General features: G+C 45.5%; 1 protein-coding gene across 3 annotated transcripts in view; it reads left to right on the top strand.

Annotated features, from left to right (window-relative positions):
• Positions 1-23,350, top strand: part of KCNK10 (potassium two pore domain channel subfamily K member 10) — a 146,251-nt gene that overhangs the window by 38,551 nt on the left and 84,350 nt on the right. The window contains exon 1 of one of the 3 annotated variants that reach the window (XM_016926536.4): positions 17,324-17,593. The exons of the other annotated variants lie outside the window; for them this stretch is intronic. Coding sequence (XP_016782025.1) covers positions 17,542-17,593 — 52 coding nt within the window. The 5' untranslated portion in view covers positions 17,324-17,541. Of the gene's footprint in view, positions 1-17,323; positions 17,594-23,350 lie in introns of those variants that run through there. 3 annotated transcript variants of the gene reach the window in all.

Here is a 23,350-nt window from a genome sequence, read left to right as displayed (position 1 = left end):
CTCTGGATTTTCTGTCCAAGCCCTGGATGAATAGCAGTACCATGAATTGAGATGCACAAGCCTAGGAGAAGAGGCAGATTTGGGATGTGAATGTGTATGAGTGAAAACAAAATTTCTCTTTGAATCATGTTCAATGTGCTACTTGGACAAGCAGCTAATTGGACAACTAAGTGTAAAAATTAAATAGTGAACAATGAGTGGAACAAAACGTTAGAGCTGTACATTTTGCTTTAGAAGGGGCATACTTTTTGCTTTAGAACGTGTGGCAATCTAATACAAATGGCCAACAAACATATGAAAAAATGCTCAACATCACTAATGATAAGGGAGATGCAAATCAAAACCACAAAGCGATACTGCCTTACCCCTGCAAGAATGGCCATAATAAAAAAATCAAAAAATAATAGATGTTGGCGGGGATGTGGTGAAAAGGGAACACTTCTACACTGCTGCTGGGAATACAACCGCTACGGAAAACAGTGTGGAGATTCCTTAAAGAACTAAAAGTAGAACCACCGTTTGATCCAGCAATCCCACTCCTGGGTGCATACCTAGAGGAAAAGAAGTCATTATACGAAAAAGATACTCATACATGCATGTTTCTAGCAACACAATTCACAATTGCAAAAATATGGAACCAGCCCAAATGCCCATCAATCAACGAGTGGATGAAGAAATTGTGATACACACACACACACACACACACACACCATGGAATACTATTCAGCCATAAAAAGGAATGAAATGATGGCATTTGCAGCAACCTGGATGGAATTGGAGACCAACATTCTAAGTGAAGTAACTCAGGAATGGAAAAACAAACATTGTGTGTTCTTACTTATAAGTGGGAGCTAAGCTATGAGGATGCAAAGGCATCCTCATTGGACTTTGGGGACTTGGTGAAAAGGGTGGGGGCAGTGAGGGATAAAAGACAGCAAATTGGGTACAGTGTACACTGCTCGGGTGATGGGTGCACCAAAATTTCACAAGTCACCACTAAAGAACTTAGTCATGTAACCAAACACCACCTCTTCCCCAAAAACCTACAGAAATAATAATAAAAAAGAACTTGTGGCAATCTAATTGATGATAATTGACGGTAGCATCCATGTTGGGGAAGGAAGGAAACAATGCCAAACACTATGCTAGCTGCTTCACATGTATTATTTTTCACAGGGTGTAAGGCTTGAGAAGCATCTAGTGTCCTGTGTCAGATTATGCATTCTGGAGGCAGATTGCTAAGGTTCAAGTCCTGGCCCTGCCTCTTAGTGGCATGTTCTATGCTTTGCTTGCTTATCTGTAAAATGGAGTAATAATAATACCTTGCTTGTAAAGTTATTTTTACATTTAAATGAGTTAATGCATGTAAAGCACTTGGAATAGTGCCTGGTATTGTAATAAACAATAAATGAGCAATTTTAATGTTACTATTTTATTTTCTCCCTAGGGTGCACCTCAATAGATGGAAGAGTAGGGCATGTGATAAGGTTTGGCTGTGTTCTCATCCAAATCTCATTTTGAATTGTAGCTCCCATAATTTTCACATGTTGTGGGTGGGACCAGGTGGGAAGTAACTGAATCATGGGGGCGGTTCCCCCATACTGTTCTCGTGGTAGTGAATAAGTCTCATGAAATCTAGTGGTTTTATAAGGGATTTTCCCTTTCACTTGATTCTCATTCTCTCTTGCCTGCTGCCAAGTAAGACGTGCCTTTCACCTTCTGCCATAATTGTGAGGACTTCCCAGCCACATGGAACTGTGAGTCCATTAAGCCTCTTTTTCTTTATAAATTAATTACCCAGTCTCAGGTATGTCTTTATCGGCAGTGTCAAAACAGACTAATACAATGTGTTATAACAAGAGTGTTACTTCAGAATCTTGTTTTAACTTGTGTATTAGTCAGTGTGCAGGATGCTTGGGTTCTGTCCTGGTTTTTGCCATGTTTCCGTTTTATGAGCAGTTCCTCTATCACAATATAGATGAATGCCTCTATCACAATATAGATGCAGCAATAAGTTGGGATTGCTGCATAGCCATCCCAACTTATTGGCATAAAACAAGCATTTTATTATGCTCAGATAATGTGCTTCAGGGATTCATGCAGGACACAGAGGCGATGGTTTGTCTCTATTCTGCAACGTCTGGGGCCTCACCTGGGAAGATGAGCCTCACCTGGGAAATCTACAGGTGTCTGTGGGGTTAGGGGAGGGGGCTGAAATCAACTGGAGGTATCTTGGCTCATGTGACTGGTGGTTGATTCTGGCTCTTGGCTGAGATCTCAGCGTGGCTGTTGGCTGGAACATCTGTATGTGATCACTGTGTTTCTCCACATGGGTTAGCTTGAGCTTCCTCACAGTGTGGCAGCTGGATCCTAAGAGTGAGCATCCCAAAAGAACCAGGCAGAAGCGGTGTGGTCTTTCATTATTTAGCTTTGGAGGTCACATAGTGTCACTTCTGCTTTAGTCACAAGCCTGTCCAGATTCAAGGAGAGGGAACATAGGTTCGATGTTCTCGCGGGGGGAATATTAAAGTCACATAGTAAGGGGTATATGGGATAGGAGAGATTGTTGTGGCTAGTTCTGGTAAATATAGTCTTCCAGGAGGCTTAACCTGTGGGCCACTTATGAGCCTGTCTGGCTTAAAGGATCCAGTACACATCTAAATTTGGACATACTCTAAAATCAGCATCTCTTTTATTTATTAAGGAACCTGAGTAATCTTAACCTAAGTGGTATTAAAATTCAAAGATTGACTCCTTAGAACAGCTAAGCTTTCATTCATTTAATGGGCACTGATTGAATCTTGACTCTGTGCAAGATCCTGTGCTAATGGCTGTGGGAGCATATTGAGATGCCACAAGAAGTTGGCATGCTAAAAGGTGAAGACAAATACAGATGGCTTTCAATTAACTAGTCTCTGGAGAGACAGAGGCCACTCACAACCTCTAATGATAGTTAAAATAAAACTTATTCAGGCCAGGCACAGTGGCTCAGGCCTATAATCCCAGCACTTTGGGAGGCTGAGGTGGGCGGATCACTTGAGGTCAGGAGTTCTAGACTACCCCGGCCAACATGGCGAAACCCCATCTCTACTAAAAATACAGAAATTAGCCAGGCATGGTGGTGCGCGCCTGTAATCCCAGCTACTTGGGAGGCTGAGGCATGAGAGTCGCTTGAATCCGGGAGGCAGAGGTTGCAGTGAACTGAGATCGTGCCACTGCACTCCAGCCTGGGCCACAGAGTGAGACTCCACCTCAAAAACAAACAAACAAACACTATTTAAAACAAGACACAAAGTGAGTTTAATGCAAACTTATTTAGTTAGCATTGCATTTAACGTTCAGGAACACATGTTCCATTTTGTAGACTTCATTAATTACAACTAGCAGTTATTTAAGTGCTTACTAGAGACATTGAATATTCTAAGCACCCTGTGAGTATTATGTATTTAATTTGCACAATACAGTGAAGCAGTTACTTTATCGTACCCATTTTATAGATGAGAGTGAACAGTAGAGAGGTTCTCATTTTGATGGTTAATATTGTCAACTTGATTGGATTTAAGGATGCAAAGTATTGTTTCTGGGTGTGTCTGTGAGGGTGTTGTAGGGGAGATTAACATTTGAGCCAGTGGACTGGAGAGGAAGACCCACCCTTAATCTGGGTGGGCACCATCCCCTTGGCTGCCAGCACGGCTAAAAAAAGCAGGCAGAAGAAGGTGGAATGAGCAGACTCGCTGAGTCTTCCAGCTTTCATCTTTCTCCCGTGCTGGATGCTTCCTGCCCTCCAACATCAGACTCCAAGTTGTTTAGCTTTTGGACTCTTGGACTTACACCAGTGGTTTGCCAGGGGCTCTCAGACTTTTGGCCACAGTGCACTGTCGGCTTCCCTACGTTTGAGTTTTTGGGACTTGGGCTGTCTTCTTTGCTCCTCAGCTTGCAGATGGCCTATTGTGGGACACCTTGTGATCATGTGAGTCGATACTCCTTAATAAATTCCCTTTCATATGTACATCTATCCTATTAGTTCTGTCTTTCTCGAGACCCCTGACTAATGCAGTCATGGAGGCTGGCGTTTGTATCCAGGGTCTCCCAGTCCCCAGGTGCATGCTCAACGTGACAGGGCTAGTTAGTGCAAAGCCGGCACTAGAATCCAGGTTCTGGATTTTCTTCTTGGTGTTCTTTCCTCTAGACTTGAGGTTTTGAATTGTGTTCCTGAATCTTTTGGGTCCTAAAAAAGTCTTGGGACCTGCTGCAGGGGTTGAGAAGAAGCAAAGCTCATGTGACTCTAGGCCCTTACTCCAAAGTCCAACCAAGTAGCATGCTTTGAGGTAAATTATATTGTGTTAAACTTAATATATGATACATAGTATAATGCAATACTTAATATATATTTAATATATTTGTAACATACAAAATACAATATCCAAGAGCAGTATGGAACACCAAAAGGTGTTCAGACTTTTTTTTTTGAGACAGTCTCGCTCTGTCACCAGGCTGGAGTGCGGTGGTGCAATCTCGGCTCACTGCAACCTCTGCCTCCCTGGTTCAAGCAATTCTCCTGCCTCAGCCTCCTGAGTAGCTGGGACTACAGGTGCCCACCACCATGCCTGGCTAATTTTTTTTTGTATTTTTGGTAGAGATGGGGTTTCACCATGTTGGCCAGGATGGTCTCGATCTCTTGACCTCGTGATCCACCTGCCTTGGCCTCCCAAAGTACTGGGATTACAGGCGTGAGCCCCTTCCTTCAAATGGAATTTTATATCTATGTTTACATTTTCTGCTTAAAGTTTGAATTTTGTTTAATTCAATTGAATTTCCACTTAAAATTTAAGCTTTTGAAACCCACACCTCTGACATATTCCACATTGCTGTTGGATATTTTTAGTTTAAAGATTTGGCCTGTAAGCTGTATCAGTATCATTATTCTAACTTCAGGCTCAAGGTCTCAGTCACTAGTTAAAGTCTTTTCTACCGGCAAATCTGTATTACCATCTACTGTGGAAGATAACCTCTAAAGTGCCCATGTAAGCACAAATCCATAAAACTAAAAGTCAAAGAAAAAAGAGAAAGAGTTTATTCCACTTTTAAAAGTTCAGTTTGATTTAGATCTTATATCTCTTGGGTTTTCTTGACTGATTTTTTACATAAATGTGTCCCAGAAAGAGTGATCATATCGTGATCTTTGTTCCCAGTTTTCCTTTTCCACATCAAGTTTTCCTGATGGAAAGTGATTTAAAAAAACCCTTATAAAGTGTGATAATCACTCTCTTCTTTAGTAGACAGTGGAGTTTAATAGATGCATACAGCAGTTGTTTACTTGTGATGAAAAGAAATGTGAATTTTCTGGTGCAAGGACATTTCTAGCTCATGTCTAAATTGCAGAGAGACCACAGTTTGACATAGTGCTGAAGCAGGTTGTAAGAGGTAGGGGTACAATGTATGTCTGCACAGGTTGTGCACTATGCAACTGTGAATGGTGTCTTCTGGAATTGTCTATGCAGAAGCACTGTCAGGAGGTCATGGATTCCAGCCTCTGTTGATTTTTGTGCATGGGAGAGCTTGATACCAAGCCTCAAAGTACTAGGAATAAGAAGGTATTACATGCTGTAATTTTCAAGGTGGTGCCTTTCTGTACCTCCATTGCTTTTAGTTTAGGGCATTTCTTCTGCAATCTTTGGAGGGTTCCTAGGAATAAAAAAGTAGCTAGTTTGAGACAGTGTGCAATTGTGCTGAAATGGAGGACCATGGGGGTAGATGTAGTTCCCTTCATGCCAGTAGCTAATTGGCTTAGTTTGCTGATTTGTTCCAGGATATTCCCTAAAAGTAGGTGTCTTCTAAGCCTCAGCTTTGGGCCTTGAGGTATGGCATGGCTATCCGCTCTCTGCTCCTGCTGAGCTAAATGCAGTCCTGAATGCCAAATATTGAGATTTGGAATTATCAAAGGACTATTAGCATCAAATTGAGAAACTCAAGCTAAATTTGCAAATTAATACAAAATCATGAACTGAGCTTCTCTTCCAGAGAACCTCTTATAACAGAACTTGAAGGTGGCAGGATGTCTTGATAGAGCGTGGATTTTAGAGCTGGATGCATGCTGGGCTTATATCCTGGTTCCAGCATTTGCCTTGGGCAAGTTATTTACAACCTCTGGTTGAGGTGGTTGGACTAGTTGATATCTATGATTCCTTTTAAGTAAATAACTATTAGTTTTTTCATACAGTATAATTACTATATAACAAATGTCTTCTTCTTTGATTTCATTCATGCATTCAAAGTATTTATTAAATGCCCTCCAATGCCGGACACCATACTAGGTACTGGGTATATAAGAGTGAACCAAATGAGCAGGGTTTCTGCCCTCAGGGAGTTGATAGTCTAGTGGGGAAGGTGTTGGGGATGATGGTTCGTCAATAGTAAAGAAACAAATAATATAACTACAATCATACTTGCTGTGATAGAGAATAATGGGGAGGACCTATGTATTAGTGGGGGTACTCTAGAGAAACAGAACCAGTAGGATACAAACACACACACACACAAATATATCTTGCATATATATATCTCTATATGAGAGATATATGTATATATGTACATATGTATGTGTGTGTGTGTGTATATATATATATATATATGGAGAGAGAGAGAGAGATTTATTTATTTTAAGAAATTGACTCACACAATTATGGACAGGTCCCAAGATCTGCAGGTGAGTCAGCAAGCTGGCGACCCAGGAGAGCTGATAGTTTAGTTCCAGTGCAAGTCTGAAGGCCTGAGAACCAGGAAAGCCAATGGTATAATTCCCCTGAAAAGCTGATATTTCAGTTCAGGTCCAAAGGCAGGAAGAATTCTCTCTTACTCAGGGGAAGGTCAGCCATTTTGTTCTATTCAGGCCTCCAACCGATAGGATGTGGACCACCTATGTCGTGGGAGAAATCTGCTTTACTCACTCTGCTAACTTAAATATGAATCCCATCAGAAAGCACCCTCACGGAAGTACCCAGAATAATGTTTGACCAAATATCTAAGCATCCTCTGACACAGTCAAGTTGTCACATAAAATGAACTATCCTAGGCTACTTAGAGTAGTCAGAAGATACCTCTCTGACATGGTAACATTTAAACTGAGACCCAAAGAATGGGAAGGAGCCAGCCGTGGAAGAATGGGGGACAGGCCTTCCAGGCAGAAAGAAACTGAGTGGAAACTGAATGGAAACTGGAGTCCAGAGGGAAAAGGGGCATGTTGTGAGATGAAATTAGAGAGGGGACAGAGGCTTTACTGTCAGACCTTGGAAGCCATGATAAGGGGCTTGCATTTTATTCTAGATGCAACGATGAGAGGCACTGAGTTTGAGCACCTTGGAAGCCATGATAAGGGGCTTGCATTTTATTCTAGATGCAGTGATGAGAGGCACTGAAAAGTTTGAGCAAGGAGGAATGTGAGAGGATTTATGTTTCGAAAAGATTTTTCTGACTGCTCTGTGGGAGTGGGTGAGAGTGGAAAGTGGGGAGACCTGAGAGAAGGCTATGGCTGGAGCCTAGTAGGGAGCAGGTAGCCTGGATGGAGGGCCAGGGGGACAGAGGGAAGTGGATTGTTTGCAGGTCTATTTTGGCGGTAGAAATGAGAGAACTATTGGGGAGGGACAGGACAAGAGAACAGAAAGTAAGACTGCCTCTCAGGATCCTGCCTATTTGGCTTGAACGGTTTGGGTGAACATTACTATCATTCAGGGAGGTGAGACTTCCTTTTTTGGTTGGGTCAACTAACAAGCGCAATTTTCACTTACTAAGCCTGAGACACACCTGAGGTATCCAAATGAAACTCAATAGTAGGCAATTGGGTGTGTGAAGCTGGAGTTCCAAGGACATTTTGGGTCTGGGTGTATAGACCTGGGAGCCATCAGCAAGTAGGTAGGGATTACACAGGGAGAGGATATAGAACAAAAGGGGTGCAGAAAATAACCCACGGAAGTCCAGTGTTTAGGCAGAAGAAGAAGTATCTGCAGAGTGGATTTAAAAAGACCCAACGAGAGAGGGTGGAGGAAAGCCTTGAGAGTGTGATATCACAGAGGCTGTAAGCAGGGAGCTTTTTAAGAAGGAGCAAGTTCTCCTGTGCAGAATATTGCTGAGAGGACAAGTGATGTGTGGCCGTGATGGTGTCCCCTGTGTCGGTAGCAGAGATCGTTAGCAGAGCAGTTTCAGTGGAGTGACAGGAGAGGAAGACCAGTAGATTTTATGCAGTTTTAGGATGGGTATCACCCAGTGTATTAGTCCATTTTCACGCTGTTGATAAAGACATAACCAAGACCGGGAAGGAGAGGTTTAATTGGACTTACAGTTCCGCATGGCTGGGGAGGCCTCAGAATCATGGTGGGAGGTGAAAGGCACTTCTTACATGGCAGCAGCAAGAGAAAATGAGGAAGAAGCAAAAGTGGAAACCCGTGATAAACCCATCAGATCTCGTGAGACTTATTCGTTATCATGAGAATATCATGGGAAAGACTGGCCCCCATGATTCAATTACCTCCCCCTGGGTTCCTCCCACAACACATGGGAATTCTGGGAGATACAGTTCAAGTTGAGATTTGGGTGGGAACATAGCCAAATCATATCACCCAGTTTAGTACTTCACTATGTTTTTGGCCAATTATGTTGGGTAGGGGATGGTTGTGCTCCTCCTGTCCCTTACCTTAGAGCTGGCAGATAAAATACCAGATATCCAGTTAAATTTGAATTTCAGAAAACTTTTTTAAAAAGTATAAGTATATCCCAAATATTGCATGGGATATACTTACCCTTTAAAAATTTTGTTGCTATTGTTTATCTGCAATTCAAATTTCACTGGGTGTCCTGTATTTTTGTTTCCTGAATCTGGTAGCACACATTGAATTGCACCCTTTAAAATGGCTAGAATAGGGAATTTTATGTTATGTGCATTGTAACACACACACACACACACACACACACACACACATATCTGGCAATTCTCCCTTAACTAAACTACCATGTAGAAGCTACCATGCGATGCAGTCTATTTCTAGGTTTAGCCACAAGGGTCAATAAGAAAATCTGACCTCAAAGGAAATTATGTCTGGTGATGGTTAATGCTTCTACTAAATTCCCTTAGAGCATAGGATGCTGAGCCCATAGTAGGACCTCATCAAATGCTGGTTTGATAGAAATTGCATTTGGGGAAAATTAGCAGCTGTTGATAACTGAATGGAAAGAAACGAACTACCCTGGTACCTGTGGTACAACTTAGAGAACACCATGAAATGGTCCTCATGGGAGGTTCTCAATGAATTCAGTGGCGTGGCACTTTTGGGCATGCTTTTGGAACCAAGTACTTACTCCATGTGCCTGTGAGTTTGGCACCTCTCACGGCAGCCCAAGTGCAACTGGTTTCTGAGGGGCCATTAAAAATCTCCCAATGGCAGACAACTCTCAGACATGCCTGCAAATTCCAAGACAGCCAGGCTGATCATCTGCTACTTTAATTGGTTATACCAGTTTTTGTGCCTTTGTTTCTCCTCCTTTCTGTGAGGTGGAGGAAACATAACCACAAGACTGTTTCCAGTGACCTCTTCAGAGGCAATTTCCAAGCAATTAAGTATGGGTTGAATCCAAAGTGTATTGATGAATTAAATTCTGTTCCTTGGCTGAAGATTCTGTTCCTTGGCTGACACCTGAACTCAAAGGTTAGATTGAACTATCCAGGAAAATGGTTTTTCTCTTGTGTTTTCCTGCAAGCTTTGCTGTTTACGAAGATCTTGCATCAACACTTAGCATTCACTCACATGGCAAGCTTGCATGTGGTACTTTCATCCACATTAATTTAGGGAACTCTACTATGTGCCAGCATTCAATATCCAATTTGTCTCAGATTTTCGAATAGTGTCCCACAATTTTATAACTGGGGAGTTCCTTGAATGGAAATATGTTCACAGTGGCTGCTTAATTGTGACTAACCCATCACATAGAGACTGCTTTGGTAATAGATTTGATTCTGAGGGTCTAGGAGAAGGGACACTTCTCATATGGGGAAGACGGGATTAATCCTTGAAAATGATACTGAAGCCAACTTCTGTACCAGTATAGCAGCTTGGCAGACTTCTATATGATCCGTGTAAGGGTCTGTTTGCTCTCTGAGATTTTGGGTGCCTTCTCTAGCCCCTGAGTGCTGGGCTTCTTCTGAATTCCATAGGGGTGGAGGTGAAGGTACCGCCAGCTCTCACCCAACTCATCCATTCCTGGACAGCAGGGATTCTGCTCATCACCTTGGTGCCCCCGATGCCTGAAGCACAATAGGCCCTCAGCAAACATTTGTTGAATTCATGCCATGAACATTAATCGAGCCCTTTTTATACACTGTGCACTGGGATTGGGACCATGGAAAATTTAGAGAGGAAAAGGTCCACCTTCAAGGGGCATCTAGAGGAACTTATCCTCTAGCAGGAGAAATTGCTAATGAGAAAAGGTATTTTGGGGAGTGGAGTGAGGTGTTGGTCTAGCTGGCAGGTTCAGCCTATGCTCAGTAGCTCTCTGGTATGGAAAATTCCTCAGAATGTTGATTCAGCCATAGATTTCTCTGGCAGCACTGACTCTTGCCTTCCTTCGGCCACATTTTATTCCCCAAACCTAGGTGTTACTGGGAAGAGACTGAGCTGTTTTATTGAAGATAATTGACTTTCCCAGTTTTTAAGTAAGTCTGTTGATTCCTCGAAGACTTCACTAATCAGAGTTATGAATATTTCAAAAACACTTCCCAGTCTTCAGATGAATGGATTTGTAGGTTTTCTACATTGCTGTCTCCCTAGCCCCATGAGGAATAATGTGGGTATCCTTTTCCCTTTTAGGTTTCTCTCTTCCTCTAACCTGCGCCCACTCCCAGCCTCTGATAGATGCATTTGCAGTAAATCACAGAAATGTTGCTGATGTCAGCAGCACTGATATGCATTAGAGGAGCCACTTCAGAGGAAATTACTCAGAGGGTGATGCTGAAATGCAAAGCTGTTTGGTAGGGTATTTTGTAGAAACTGTTTTCTCCCTTTGATGGATCTTGTTTATTTTTTTTTGACTTAGTAGGCACAGTGAAGGAATAACCATCCAAATGTTTTTTTTTTCCATTTAAGTTTTGTATAGGAGGTTTTGGTGACTTTGAAATGAACCAGGAGCACTGAGCAGCTACACTGACAAATGGAGATGGCTGAGGCTGCTTGCAAAGCAGTGTGTTGGGGTGTGGAGCCTCCATGTCAGTGACCTGGGGAAAGGCAACAGTGAGGGCACACCTCATTCTACAGAAATGGTTTAAAAATATACATACGATACCCCACTTTTGATGCACACAGACTGTGCTGTTTAAATGCTTTCGATGGAAAATCCTTTTGTAAAGTACACGTCTATCTTGCAGAGTAGGATTTCTGTATATGATCTCAGGTTTGTTTATAGGGAGGTACACTTGGATGTCTTCGTGACATTTATCATGACAGCTGTCGCTGAGCAGAGAAGGAGGGCAGGACTGCCATGGGGCATCAAGGGCCGTTTGAAGAAGGAAATGGTGGACTGAGAGTGATAGCGACCTGTGAGGCTGCCTGGTTTCTGTAGCAGTGTTCAGCAGCCTGTGACTCTGAGCAGAGAGAAGGAATATTATACAGGGATATTTCCAGGTAGCTCCAGGAAAAGACAAAAGGGGAGGAAGTTGAGTCTGTTAGCTAAAGAGCAGTGTTGAATATGGGATCCAAGTTGGGTGGAGAAGAGAAAGAGAACACAGGGAGGGTAGGATGACAGGAGAAAGTAGAGGCAGGGTATGATGTGGGAGCAATGAGGGTAGCAAGCTGGAAAGAGAAGATGCTCTAGTCAATGTCTTAGTGTGCCTTAGGGCTGCTATAATGAAATACCATAGACTGAGTAGCTTTTACACAACAGAAATTTATTTCTCATGGTTCTGGAGGCTGGGAAGATCAAGATATCAAGGCAGATTCAGTGTCTGGTAAGGATCTGGTACCTGATTGACAGACAGCTGTCTTCCTGCTGTGTCCTCACTCGGTGGAAGGACCAAGAGATATCTCTGGGTTCTCTTTTATAAGGGCATGAATCCAATTCATGAGGGCTCAGCCCTCACCATCTAATCACCCCCCAAAGCCCCCACCTCCTAATCCCATCACATTGAGGGTTAGATTTCAGTGTGTGAATTTTGGGGGACACAAAAATTCAGACCATAGCAGTAATCGCTTCAACTGAGTATTGAGACAGTTCTTGTGGTAACAAGGTTTAGGGTGTGGCCATAGGGAGACTCAGCTGTAGTGGAGCTGTTGGGGCTGTGCCAAGGTCACCCAGATCCGTTTTGTTCTGTGCACCTGTCCTTTAGCTTCTGGGGGCTTCTCTCTTTCTGGCCTGTACCTACAGCCTTTTTCAGAGGACTCTCCTTGGTCTACCGGAGCCTATTTTCAGGATGTTCCTAGGAGTTTTTTGAGATGGAGTCTCCCTCTGTCGCCCAGGCTGGAGTGCAGTGGCACAATCTCAGCTCACTCCAACCTCCACCTCCTAGGTTCAAGCCATTCTCCAGCCTCAGCCTCCCAAGTAGCTGAGATTACAAGCATGCACCACTCTGCCTGGCTAATTTTTTTTTTTTTTTGTATTTTTAGCAGAGCTGGGACTTCGCCATGTTGGCCAGGCTGGTCTCAAACTCCTGACCTCAGGTGATCCCCTGCCTCGGCCTCACAAAGTGCTGGGATGACAAGCATGAGCCACTGCGCCTGGCCATCCTAGGAGTTTGTATCACCCACTCCTTCACGGTTTGTCTGGAAGGATCTCCTAAATAAATAACTCACAAACAAATTCTCATCCGGGATCTGCTTCTGGGATACCTGCCCTGAGTTAGTGGTTGAGATGGAATGGAGATGATGGCAATGGTGATAAATTCAAGGAAATGGGAGGCTTGGGTCTTGGCTGGGTTGTGTGTGGGATGCTGAAGTCACTTAGGAGGGAAACAGGACCCAGAGAGAAGGCTGCAGGAAACTGGGGGAGCAGCCAGGTCTACCACTGATGGCCACGGGGAAGAGTAGGAAGTGGAGGAGCCAGAGGGCTGGGGTCTCAGAGGAACTGCGGGTTTGACACAAGAATATGGGGTATTGGTTTTCCAGGACAATGTGACCCTGATGTTGTGGGCGAGGGAGACTGAACAGCCCCTACCCCAGAGTCACACTGACAGCACAGTGTCCTCAGGGAAAGCCCAGGTATCAGGAGAAAAGGCGCAGGAAGGGGCCCTGAAGAGGCTGGGGGCATGAGGGAGTCTTCAGATCTTCAGCAGGGGCCCCTGAGGCATCTTTGGAATGGTTTGGGGTAGGGGTGAGGAGAAGGTTGGATCAGAGGGGAGGAGGCTGAGAGCAGAAGAGAGATCAAAGAACAAAGCTACACCAAGTGGCCTCACTGGCCTCACACTTCTCAGAATTGGTCCCTTCAGACCCGGTGGTGGGTGGCTTGGCAGCCTGGATGTGGGGTGTGGAGATTGGTACTACTCCTGGCACACAGGGAGCATGCATTGGTTGAATAAACAAATGAATGACACATCAAGTTTGTAGATGCCCCACCTTTTCATCATTCTGAACCATTGTCACTTCCATGTATTTTATGGTCTGATAAATATGGAATTAATCGAAGTACCTCTAGCTATTTGTTATCACCATTATTGGGTGGGACACAGCGAACAGATTTCTTAAAGCTAGGGAATTATGCAATAGGACATGTTATGGACTTAAGCCATAAGATCTATTTTTTTTTTTTTTTTTTATATAGAGTCTCACTCTGTCACCCAGGCTAAAGTGCAGTGGTGCAATGTCGACTCACTGCAACCTCCTCCTCCCAATTCTCCTGCCTCAGCCTCCTGAGTAGCTGGAATTACAGCGTGCACCACCATGCCTGGCTAATTTTTGTATTTTTAGTAGAGACAGGGTTTTGGCATGTTGGCCAGGCTGGTTTGGAAAGGATCTTTCTAATAGGTCAAAAAATATTTTTCAGTTTTGCTTTCTACTGTGGATCTGTAGATCCACAGTATAACTACTTATGGTCTATTTGCTTGTGATTGCAGATACTGAAGGAGTTTGCTGGGAAGGGAGAAGCGTGTGTGGAAGAAGAGGGGAGGGCTGGAGAAGTGAGATGAGCCCTGAGCACACGGGACATTGGAGGCCAGGGAAAGAACCATGGCGGTGCTTGTGGAGTTTTAACAGGTGCAAGCTGGGAATTTCAGAAGGCTCACCTGGCTGCTGAGTGGAGCCTGGGGCGGGGTGGCGGTGGGGGGAGACCCCTCCGGGAGCCAGTGAGGAGAGATAACTGCTTTTGACAAGACACCTGGGAAAGACATCTGGAAGGAATGGCGTTGACAATAGGATTTAAAACCCTTGGCCCCAGGGAAAGGAGATATTTTGAGAACTATGACTGCTTATGTTACTTTTAATCCCAAGAGGAGGATAAAGGTCTTTCCTGTATAAAGTGCGCTAGTTAATTTAAATTGTGGAGGAAAAAACTTAGGGCAAGAGACAGAATATGATATTCAGGAAGCATTTTGGAAAACGACACAAGGAACCCCAGCTGTGGCTGTGTGCACCTTTAGGGCCTTGATCATGGAGGCAGGATAAAGGAGTCCACCTCGTCAACATGGCGGAGTCAGAGTCTGTTGGGAGAATCACGAGGTAGGCAGCTCTAAATCCCAAAAGATGGTGGTCCAGTCGGATATGCCTGGGCTGCTCTGACCAGCTCAGCACACACAAGGAATAGCTCTGGTCCTGGGCAATTTGTGCCCTGGGTCGGAGGGTGAGAGTTTATCTTATCGGAACAATAAAGGCATCCCACCTGCTACCAGGAGCAACCAAAAATGCTCAGAAGTTCTGGAACAGGAGTGCTGTTGAACAGAGTTTCCTGGCAGCCAGAGATAGAAAGTGGTAAAAACAGCAAAATGCTGCTATGGTATAGTACTGAAGTCATCAGGCACACACTGAGACTTCCTGTGGGTCAGGCCTTGTGAATGGTGCTGGAGACAGAGACTGGGATAAGATCTACCATCTCTGATGCTGACGCCCAGCCCAGTTCTCCCCTTTTCCTCTCTAGTTTTTTCTTTCTCTGTCATGCATCCCCGTCCCTTTGCTGTCCCTTAAATGTTGCTCCCTTGAGCATCATCTTTTACTCTCTTCTCATTTTACATCTCCCTCTGGACCACTTCATCCAGTCCTGTGGCTTCAGTACCACTTACATACTCATCACTCTTAAATCTAGGGATTCAGCTAGATTATTCCCCTGAGTTCTGGTCCGTTATGCCTCATGTTAACTGGGTAGCTCCACCTGGATGGGCTACAGGAGCTGCACACCTAACTCTCCTGCATTTTCTGTCTTGCAGAGCATGATACTGTTATAAGCTTATAAGAGTCATCCCAGACGCCTCCCTTCTTCCTTTGCATCAATCACTAGGACCCACACATTTTACTTCCTTAACACGCCTTGTCTCTGACTCCTCCTCTGCTGCTGCCTGAGTTGAGGCCTCATAATACATTCCAGTAAACTCTTACCCACACCCCCCACAGACGATCTCTCACTTGCTGCATGTCTCTTACGCACTGCTGCCAGAGTCAGCTTGCTAAACCCAGGTCTGACCCCCTGGCTCTTCTCCCTGTGTTAGCCTTGATGGCTTCCCACGCTCATTAATAAGACCAACAAGAGCCACACTCTCTCCTCTGCTTGTCTTTGCAGCTTTATTTTGGTGTAGCCATCTTCACACCCTCTAGTCCTGACACGCAGACCTGAGGTAATTTCCCAAATGCCCCAGGCTGATTCATGGCTGAGTGTCTTTGTATCTGTTGCCCCCCCTTGCTATTCCACCTTCCTCTCCACCTCCTTCTGCCCTCTCGCAGACACCTAATGCCCTTTCCACACCAGTGGGCACCTTGTCTTTGCATTCTCGTCTCCTCTTTGGTGGCACTGACACTCTCTCTTTATGTCTTTCTGTCCCCCACACCTCTGTCAAACACAGCATCTGCATGCTTTGTTGCATTTGCTTGCATAGAACACGTAGTTTTCTTCACCTCCTAATAATGTGGACAGCTCACGTTGATTGAGGACTTGCTTTGAACAAGGCGTTGCGCAACATGCCGTACATTTTATGTTAAATCTTCCCAATAGTGCTACTGCTTCTGTCCCTTTCCAGGGAGGAGGAAGGAGGCTTGGAGAAGGGACTGTCTTTTAGGAGCCCTGCCCAGTGTTTCCTGTGGAGGGTGGGGCCATCGTGGAAGACAAACCTATGGTAGGGGTAAGCTGGGTGGCTGTTGAAGTCCAACCTTCCCCCTTCTTCCTCTAACCCTGATAACCTTGTTCTCTGGGGCCTGTCTGCTAGTGGAGAGGCTTCTGACTTTTTTTTTTTTGCCATACCTTTGGTTTATAAATACAAGAAGAGATTTGGGGGAAAATCAGGGGAAACTGTCGAGCTTACAAGTCCCGAGAAGGAAGTCACTGCTCCTTTAAGTCTCATGTGAACCCCTTGTTCTCTCCCCAGCTTGTGGGGTGAAAGAAAAGCCCTTTAGTCTTTCGGGTCCTCAAATCACAGTTTATGCAGTTTGGCCCCAGTCAGAGGGACCCCAGGAAGGCAGACTCAGGGTAAATTCTGCCTGTCTTCCACCAGAGAGGGGACTCACCAAGTGTGACTCATGCCATTCAATAGAATTTTTAAAATCTCACAAGTATTTTGTACCCCTGAGTAAAAGAGAGGCTTGTAGCTCTTCATGAAGAGAACAAGAAAGGCCCGAACTGAGTGTTTGGAGCCCAGTGAAGTAAAATACTGCCCTGTCTCTTGTCTGTCCACTCTAGCGCTTGTACAAACCATGAAGAACTCTCTTTGGACTGTTTGCTTTTTGAGAATGTTAACACCTTGACTCTGGATTTCTGCCTATGGGAAAAAACCGCAATAGTGCCAGGGGTGCTTCCATATGCAGGATTAACTCTGCAGTCAAAGTTTCTGTTGGGCAGGTGTGTGAACTTGATATCATAAATGCTGGCCCAAAGCAAATGGGAGAATAGATGAATGAACAAATTCAGGAATGAAACAAACTGTAACCAGGGGTCTCCTAGTTGTAGGTTCTCTGCTAAACTTCATATTGAGACACAAAGGAAGGGCATCTTATAATATAATGTTGGGGGATGAGCAGTCAGCTTGGAGGTGGGGACACGTAAGGTGGGTTTTGATGTTTGTGAAGGAATTGACCAAAAAAAGAGTCAAGAGGTGAGAAGAATCTGGGAATCCAGACCTGTTTCTCTGGGACAGGTGTGAGCGGGTCTGGGTGCTGCTGGGTTTGGCTGGGGCAAAGGTTGCTTGTGGGGGCGTGGCAGTGGGTGAGGCCTGTGAGATAGGCAGGCGCCAGGTCCTGGAAGGGAGAGTCAGGGAGCAAGGCATGGAGCCTGCACTTTACTCTGAATCTTAGTGGCGCCTTCAGAGCATTGTTAGCAGGGGTCCGTGTGATCACACTGACACCTGAGAGAGCGACACACCATGTACATGGCTGGTATATGGAGGATGGATTTAAGGGCGACAGAACTGAAGGCTGTTGCAATGATTCAGGTGAGAGAAGATGGGGGTCTGGACTAAGGGGACAGGAAAGCACAGATGTGAGATGAGGTGGCAGGCAGTTCTAGCTCTCTCTTCCCCCCAGTCTGCCTTGTTTTCCTCTTCTCATGGCTCCATAGGGTCTCAGTCATTTCGTCATAGCTTGATCTCTTCCATCTGGAAGTGCAGCCTGAAATTTTGAGGACAGCAGGGAGCAATGCTTCACCCAAAGGGAGAGCCTCGGGTGGCGTTTTGGGACCATGGCTTGCTCTCTTGGTGCATACAGACTTAGTGTTACTGCCATTCTTACTGGGATCAGCTTGATTGCCTTTAAGGTAGGGCTGTCCCATGGAAACAGGGAAAACATGATTTGGTTGTTTGGGTATCTGGAACCAGAGGCAGCACAGATACTGCTCTAAGAGCTGCTGGGACAACTGGAGGCCGGTGTGGGTGGAGCACCGGAGGTGGAATCCTGCGCTCCTCATCTTTCCTGCCCTCTTCCTAACACCCTCCCTCCCCAGCGGCCTGAAGTCTGCCTATGCCTATTCAGGCTGAGCTGTAACCTGGGACTCTTTGGAAGCTCTGAGCCATCAGTGCAGGTGGCCCCGGAATGATTCCAGACCTAGAGTAGGGGTGGGAGGTCGGCTGCGGGGCAGGGGGAGGTGAGAGGAGGCTGTCCTTTCCCTCTTGCCCGGGAGTCTGCAGTCACAGTTGCACTTTGCCTGGGTCAGTAGCAGAGTCACGCTGCTGTGTGACAGTGGCACTGAGGCAGCTGCATTTCAGGTTTCCAAGAGACTCTGAACCCTTGGAATGCCATTTGTTTCAGGTGACATGGAGGAGTGGAGGCACTCGGGTTAAGTGTCTGAAGATGGATTCAAGGATGCCGCTGCTTGTTAGCTTGTCATAGGTTGCTCAGTGTCCCCTCTCTGGCCCGTAGTTTCCTCATCTATCAATGGGGGCAGATAATAATCATCACCTTACACAGAAGGTTTGGCGAAGATAAAAACAGGTTCACTGGCTGGGTGCAGTGGCTCATACTTGTAATCCCAGCACTTTAGGAGGTCGATGCTGGCAGGTCACTTGAGGACAGGAGTTTGAGACCAGCCTGGAAAATGTAGTGAGACCCCATCGCTACAAAATATTAAAAAATTAGTTGGGCATGGTGGCATATATCTGTGGTCCTAGCTACTGGGGAGGCTGGGGTGGGAGTATAGCTCAAGCCAGGAATTCGAGGTTACAGTGAGCTGTAATTGTGCCACTGCACTTCAGCCTGAGTGACAGAGCAAGATCCTGTCTCAACCAAAACAAAGCAAAACAAAAACAGCTTCATGCACGTGTAAGATCTTTGTTAATTCTTCCATTAACTCTGAAGGCGGGATGCATCTTATTAATTTATGTAGCTCCAGTGCCAAATGCAGTGCCAGGCAAACTCAGTTGTTTGTTGATTGAACGAATGAATGGATGGTGCAGTAATATCTGTGGGGCTTGAGAAAGCCTGAATAATGTCAACTTATTAAGAGCTTGTTCAACCATGAAAAAGCAGATTTCCACATATACCCCTCCATATCACCCACATTTAGGTGAAAATGAAATATGTGCCGTATTCTTTTTTTTGAGACAGAATTTATCTCTTGTCACCCAGGCTGGAGTGCAATGGCACGATCTCGGCTCACTGCAACCTCCACCTACCTGGTTCAAGTGATTCTTCTGCCTCAGCCTCCCGAGTAGCTGGGACTACAGGTGCATGCCACCATGCCCGGCTAATTTTTGTATTTTTAGTAGAGCTGGGGCTTCACCATGTTGGCCAGGTTGGTCTCAAACTCCCAGCCTCCCAAAGTGCTGGGATTACAGGTGTGAGCCACTGCGCCCAGCCATGCAGATATTCTTGAGGAAACATTTTAAAATGAAAACTAGCAGAAAGGATATTACCTTTCAACATTTCCTTTCTCATCAATTCTTGGCAGCACTTTTGCTGCCCAGTACTCTTCTGTTGGAGCTGTGAAGTGTGATAGGCCATTACTTTATAGATCCATTCATTATTGATACGTTATGTAGGGAAGAACTCCACTGCTGTTTGGAAACTGAAGTAGTCAATCTCATAGACTGGAAAATATTTTTATGCCTATTTGAAACAAATGTCGTTCCTATTTTTTGGGATAAAAGGGCCCTTTCCCCCTGGAATTGCTATGTTTCCTCTTTTCCTGTTCCTACACTCTGCAGAACTGACTTTGAAGTCAGATGATTCCCTTTTTAATCTGGCTTCTCACTTTTGGGCCGCTTAACCTTGACTTAGCCATTGAACCTGTCTGGGTCTCAGTTTCTTTGTCTGTGAAGTGGGGCTGTGTTGGGCATGAGCATGCGCCTACAGGCCTCTAACTGGAGGGGGTGTTGGTGATCAGGGCCCTGGCTGCTGCCCTGATCTCCACAGCTGGGCTTGCACTGCGGGTACATTGCTCCCGGGCTGCTCCCAGCCAGTGTCTGTGCGCAGCAAGGATACCACGGCAGGATTGTTTCTGGGAGACACAGGACTCCTCAGACAGCTGACTTCAGCTCAAGAACTCCTTGATGGGCTTGCTAAACTTCCTTAGGCTGGAAGATGCTTACCTCCTCCTTCCTTCTTTCCTTCCTTTTCCAGGGGTCAGACTTACATAGAGTCTAGTGTCTGTTCTAGCCTCCCCAACTCCCTATCATTTTCTCTCACACATGCGTTCCCCCTAATAAAATCCATGCACATTTAATCCCTTCTTGGCATCTGCTTCTGGGGGTCCTACCTGGACTCATGCAGTGTGATAATTCCTTGTAGTGAGGACCGAATGTAGTGATGTAAGCAGAGTGTTTGTCAGAGTGACAGCATGAGTAAGTGCCCAGTAGGCCATCAGGGCTCCTGTCACCTTCACCACCATCAGCACCACCATCCTCATCACCATCTGGCCAAGTTTGCTTCTTTGTTGGTTCCAGGCACGAGAACTCCAGTGGTTGATTCCAGGTCATAAGGCAACTGTATTAGGGTGAGAACAACTATGGCTTCTAAGGAGAATAAATGGATTAATGAAAATGCCATTTAAAAATTTATCCAACTTGGCTGGATGCGGTGGCTTACGTCTGTAATCCCAGCACTTTGGGAGGCTGAGGCGGGCAGATCACCTGAGGTCAGGAGCTCAAGATCAGCCTGGCCAGCATGGTGAAACCCCGTCTCTACTAAAAATACAAAAAATCAGCCGGGCATGGTGGTGCACGCCTGTAGTCCCAGCTACTTGGGAGGCTGAGGCAGGAGAGTAGCTTGAACCCGGGAGGTGGAGGTTGCAGTGAGCCGAGATTGTGCCACTGCACTCCAGCCTGGGCGAGAGAGCAAGACTCCGTCTCAAAAAAAAAAAAAAAAGAAAAAGAAAAGAATTTATCCAACTTAAGCACAATCCAGATCCTTTTGTAGCCATTGAGATGTGCAGTCTTCTTTGCCAAAACAACCAAGTCCATTTTTAGTGAAATGCACAAAAGGTTTTGTAACATTCTGAGATCTGTGCCGGTACTCCTGACAACTACAAATATACTCCAGCCAGTAGACCACGGCTGCTCATTTGCTGTTCCTGAGAACCCTGTGGACATTTAGAAAAAAAGATGGCTGCTATTATTCACATTTCACAGTAAGCAAACAGAGAAACTAAGTGACAGTTTCGAGGTCATGCTGTCACTGATGGATTTGGGACTGAAACTCTGGTTTTTGCTCTGATGCTTTGGAAGCTCAGGCATGGGTGGATTCTGTTCAAACTCTGCCCTAATGGACAGTCTCTTCGCAAACTGGCACCAGGACCTGGCCTGAAGAGACATTTCTCAAGCCCAATTCTGCCCAGCCTCAGGGATGCTAGAAGCTTGGGAAGCATCCATGATGCAGGTCAGTGACGGAGACCAGCCTCCACTCACCTCCATGCTCATGCTATTTATTGCATGTCAGCTGATGAGGCTTTAAGCTAATGTTGGTTACCTGGTGCTGTGGAACATGTTCCTTAAGCTGACTGGCAAGCCCCTGAGGCTGGGAGGGACTGTGCCTTATCCCCACCATACCACACCCCTTTGTGCCCATTCAGCATTAAATAAATATTTGTTTTTGAGAGTGCTGGTGATTCCGATGGGGCTTTTGTGTGAAGGAATTATCACCACCACCACCACCACCACCACCACCACCACTAGAAAACAACATTTGCTCTATGCCAGGCACTATGCCAAGAAATTGAGATCCAATGATTAAAAGATGAACTTTCTGACTCCAAGAAGTTGATAGGCTAGTGGGGAAGATCAGCACGCTGGGCCTGCCTGGAAGAGCCCAGGACGACTTCATAGAGGAGGTAGCTTTTGGCTGAGACTAAAGAGGATGGGAGTTTTCCAGGCAGATGAGGGTGGGGAAGGGGTTCCTGGCTGAGAGGACAACACCTGCAAAGGTGTGAAGGTGTGAACAGAGCACTGCTGTGTTTGAGGACCTGCTTTCAGTATTGCTGGAGTGCCAAACTGTTTGCCATTTGACGCTGCTCATCCACGTTGTCTGTGTGGTTTGGATGTGCCAGCATTCCTTCCACCCTTTATTCACTTATTCCACCATCATTGATTGTCTACCCACCATGTGCCAGGTACTGTGCAGAACACTAGGGGTGCAGAGGTGAGGGGTAGACAGGGTGCCTGCCCTCATGGAGCTTTCAATCTAATGGGAGTGCTGGACAAGGGCACAGGCTGTATCAGCAGCACAGCACAGTGAGTGCTGGGCAAGGGAGATGTATTAGTCTGTTTTCCTGCTGCTAATAAAGACATACCCAAGACTGGGTAATTTATAAAGGAAAGAAGTTTAATGGACTCACAGTTCCATATGGCTGGGGAGGCCTCACAATCATGGTGGAGGGTAAATGAGGAGCAAAGTCACATCTTACATGGCAGCAGGCAAGAGAGCATGTGCAAGGGAACTCACCTTTATAAAACCATCAGATCTTGTGAGACTTATTCACTATCATGAGAACAGCATGGGGAAAAACCTGCCCCCATGCTTCAATTACCTCCCACGGGGTCACTCCCCCAAGATGTAAGGATTAATGGGAATACAATTTAAGGTGAGATTTGGGTGGGGACACAGCCAAACCATATCAGGAAACCTGAACTAATGGAGGGCAGATTCATTTCCTGGGGCTTCCGTAGCAAATTGCCACACATGTAGTGGCTTAAAGCAGCACTAATTTTTTATTGTATGGTTCTGGAAGTCAGAAGTTCAAAATCAGCCTCACTTGGCCAAAATCAAAGAGTAAGCAGTACAGGTTCCTTCGGGAGGCTCTAGGGGAGGATCCTTCCCTTGCCTTTTCCAGCTTCTAGAGGGACCACATTCCTGGGCTCATGGCTGCATCACTGCAACCTGTGTATCTGTCCTCACATCCCTTCTCTCTCTGGCCCTCCTGCTTCCTTCTTATAAGAACTCTTGTCATTATATTGAGCCCAACCATATAATCCAAGATCATCCCCCATCTCAACATTCTTAATCACATCTGCAAAGTCCCTTTTGCCATGTAAGATAACATTCATATATGTCTTGGGGATTAGGATGTGGACCTCTTTATGGGACATTATTCTACCTGCCTCCAAGGCAGGAGGGGAGAAGGTGCTCCCAGAAGTGATATTTAATATGAGATTTCTGGCTCAGAAGCGGGATACACATGGAAGCAGGGAGGCCCCTTGGGAGGCTGCTGGGCTGGTCCAGGCGAGATGTGACAGTGGCCTGGATGAGGCTGCTGGCCACAGGGG

Source organism: Pan troglodytes, chromosome 15 (assembly GCF_028858775.2).
Source record: "Pan troglodytes isolate AG18354 chromosome 15, NHGRI_mPanTro3-v2.0_pri, whole genome shotgun sequence".
Taxonomy (NCBI): domain Eukaryota; kingdom Metazoa; phylum Chordata; class Mammalia; order Primates; family Hominidae; genus Pan; species Pan troglodytes.
The sequence above is the reverse complement of the archived record's forward strand: the minus strand, read 5'-3'. Positions and strand labels throughout refer to the sequence as shown.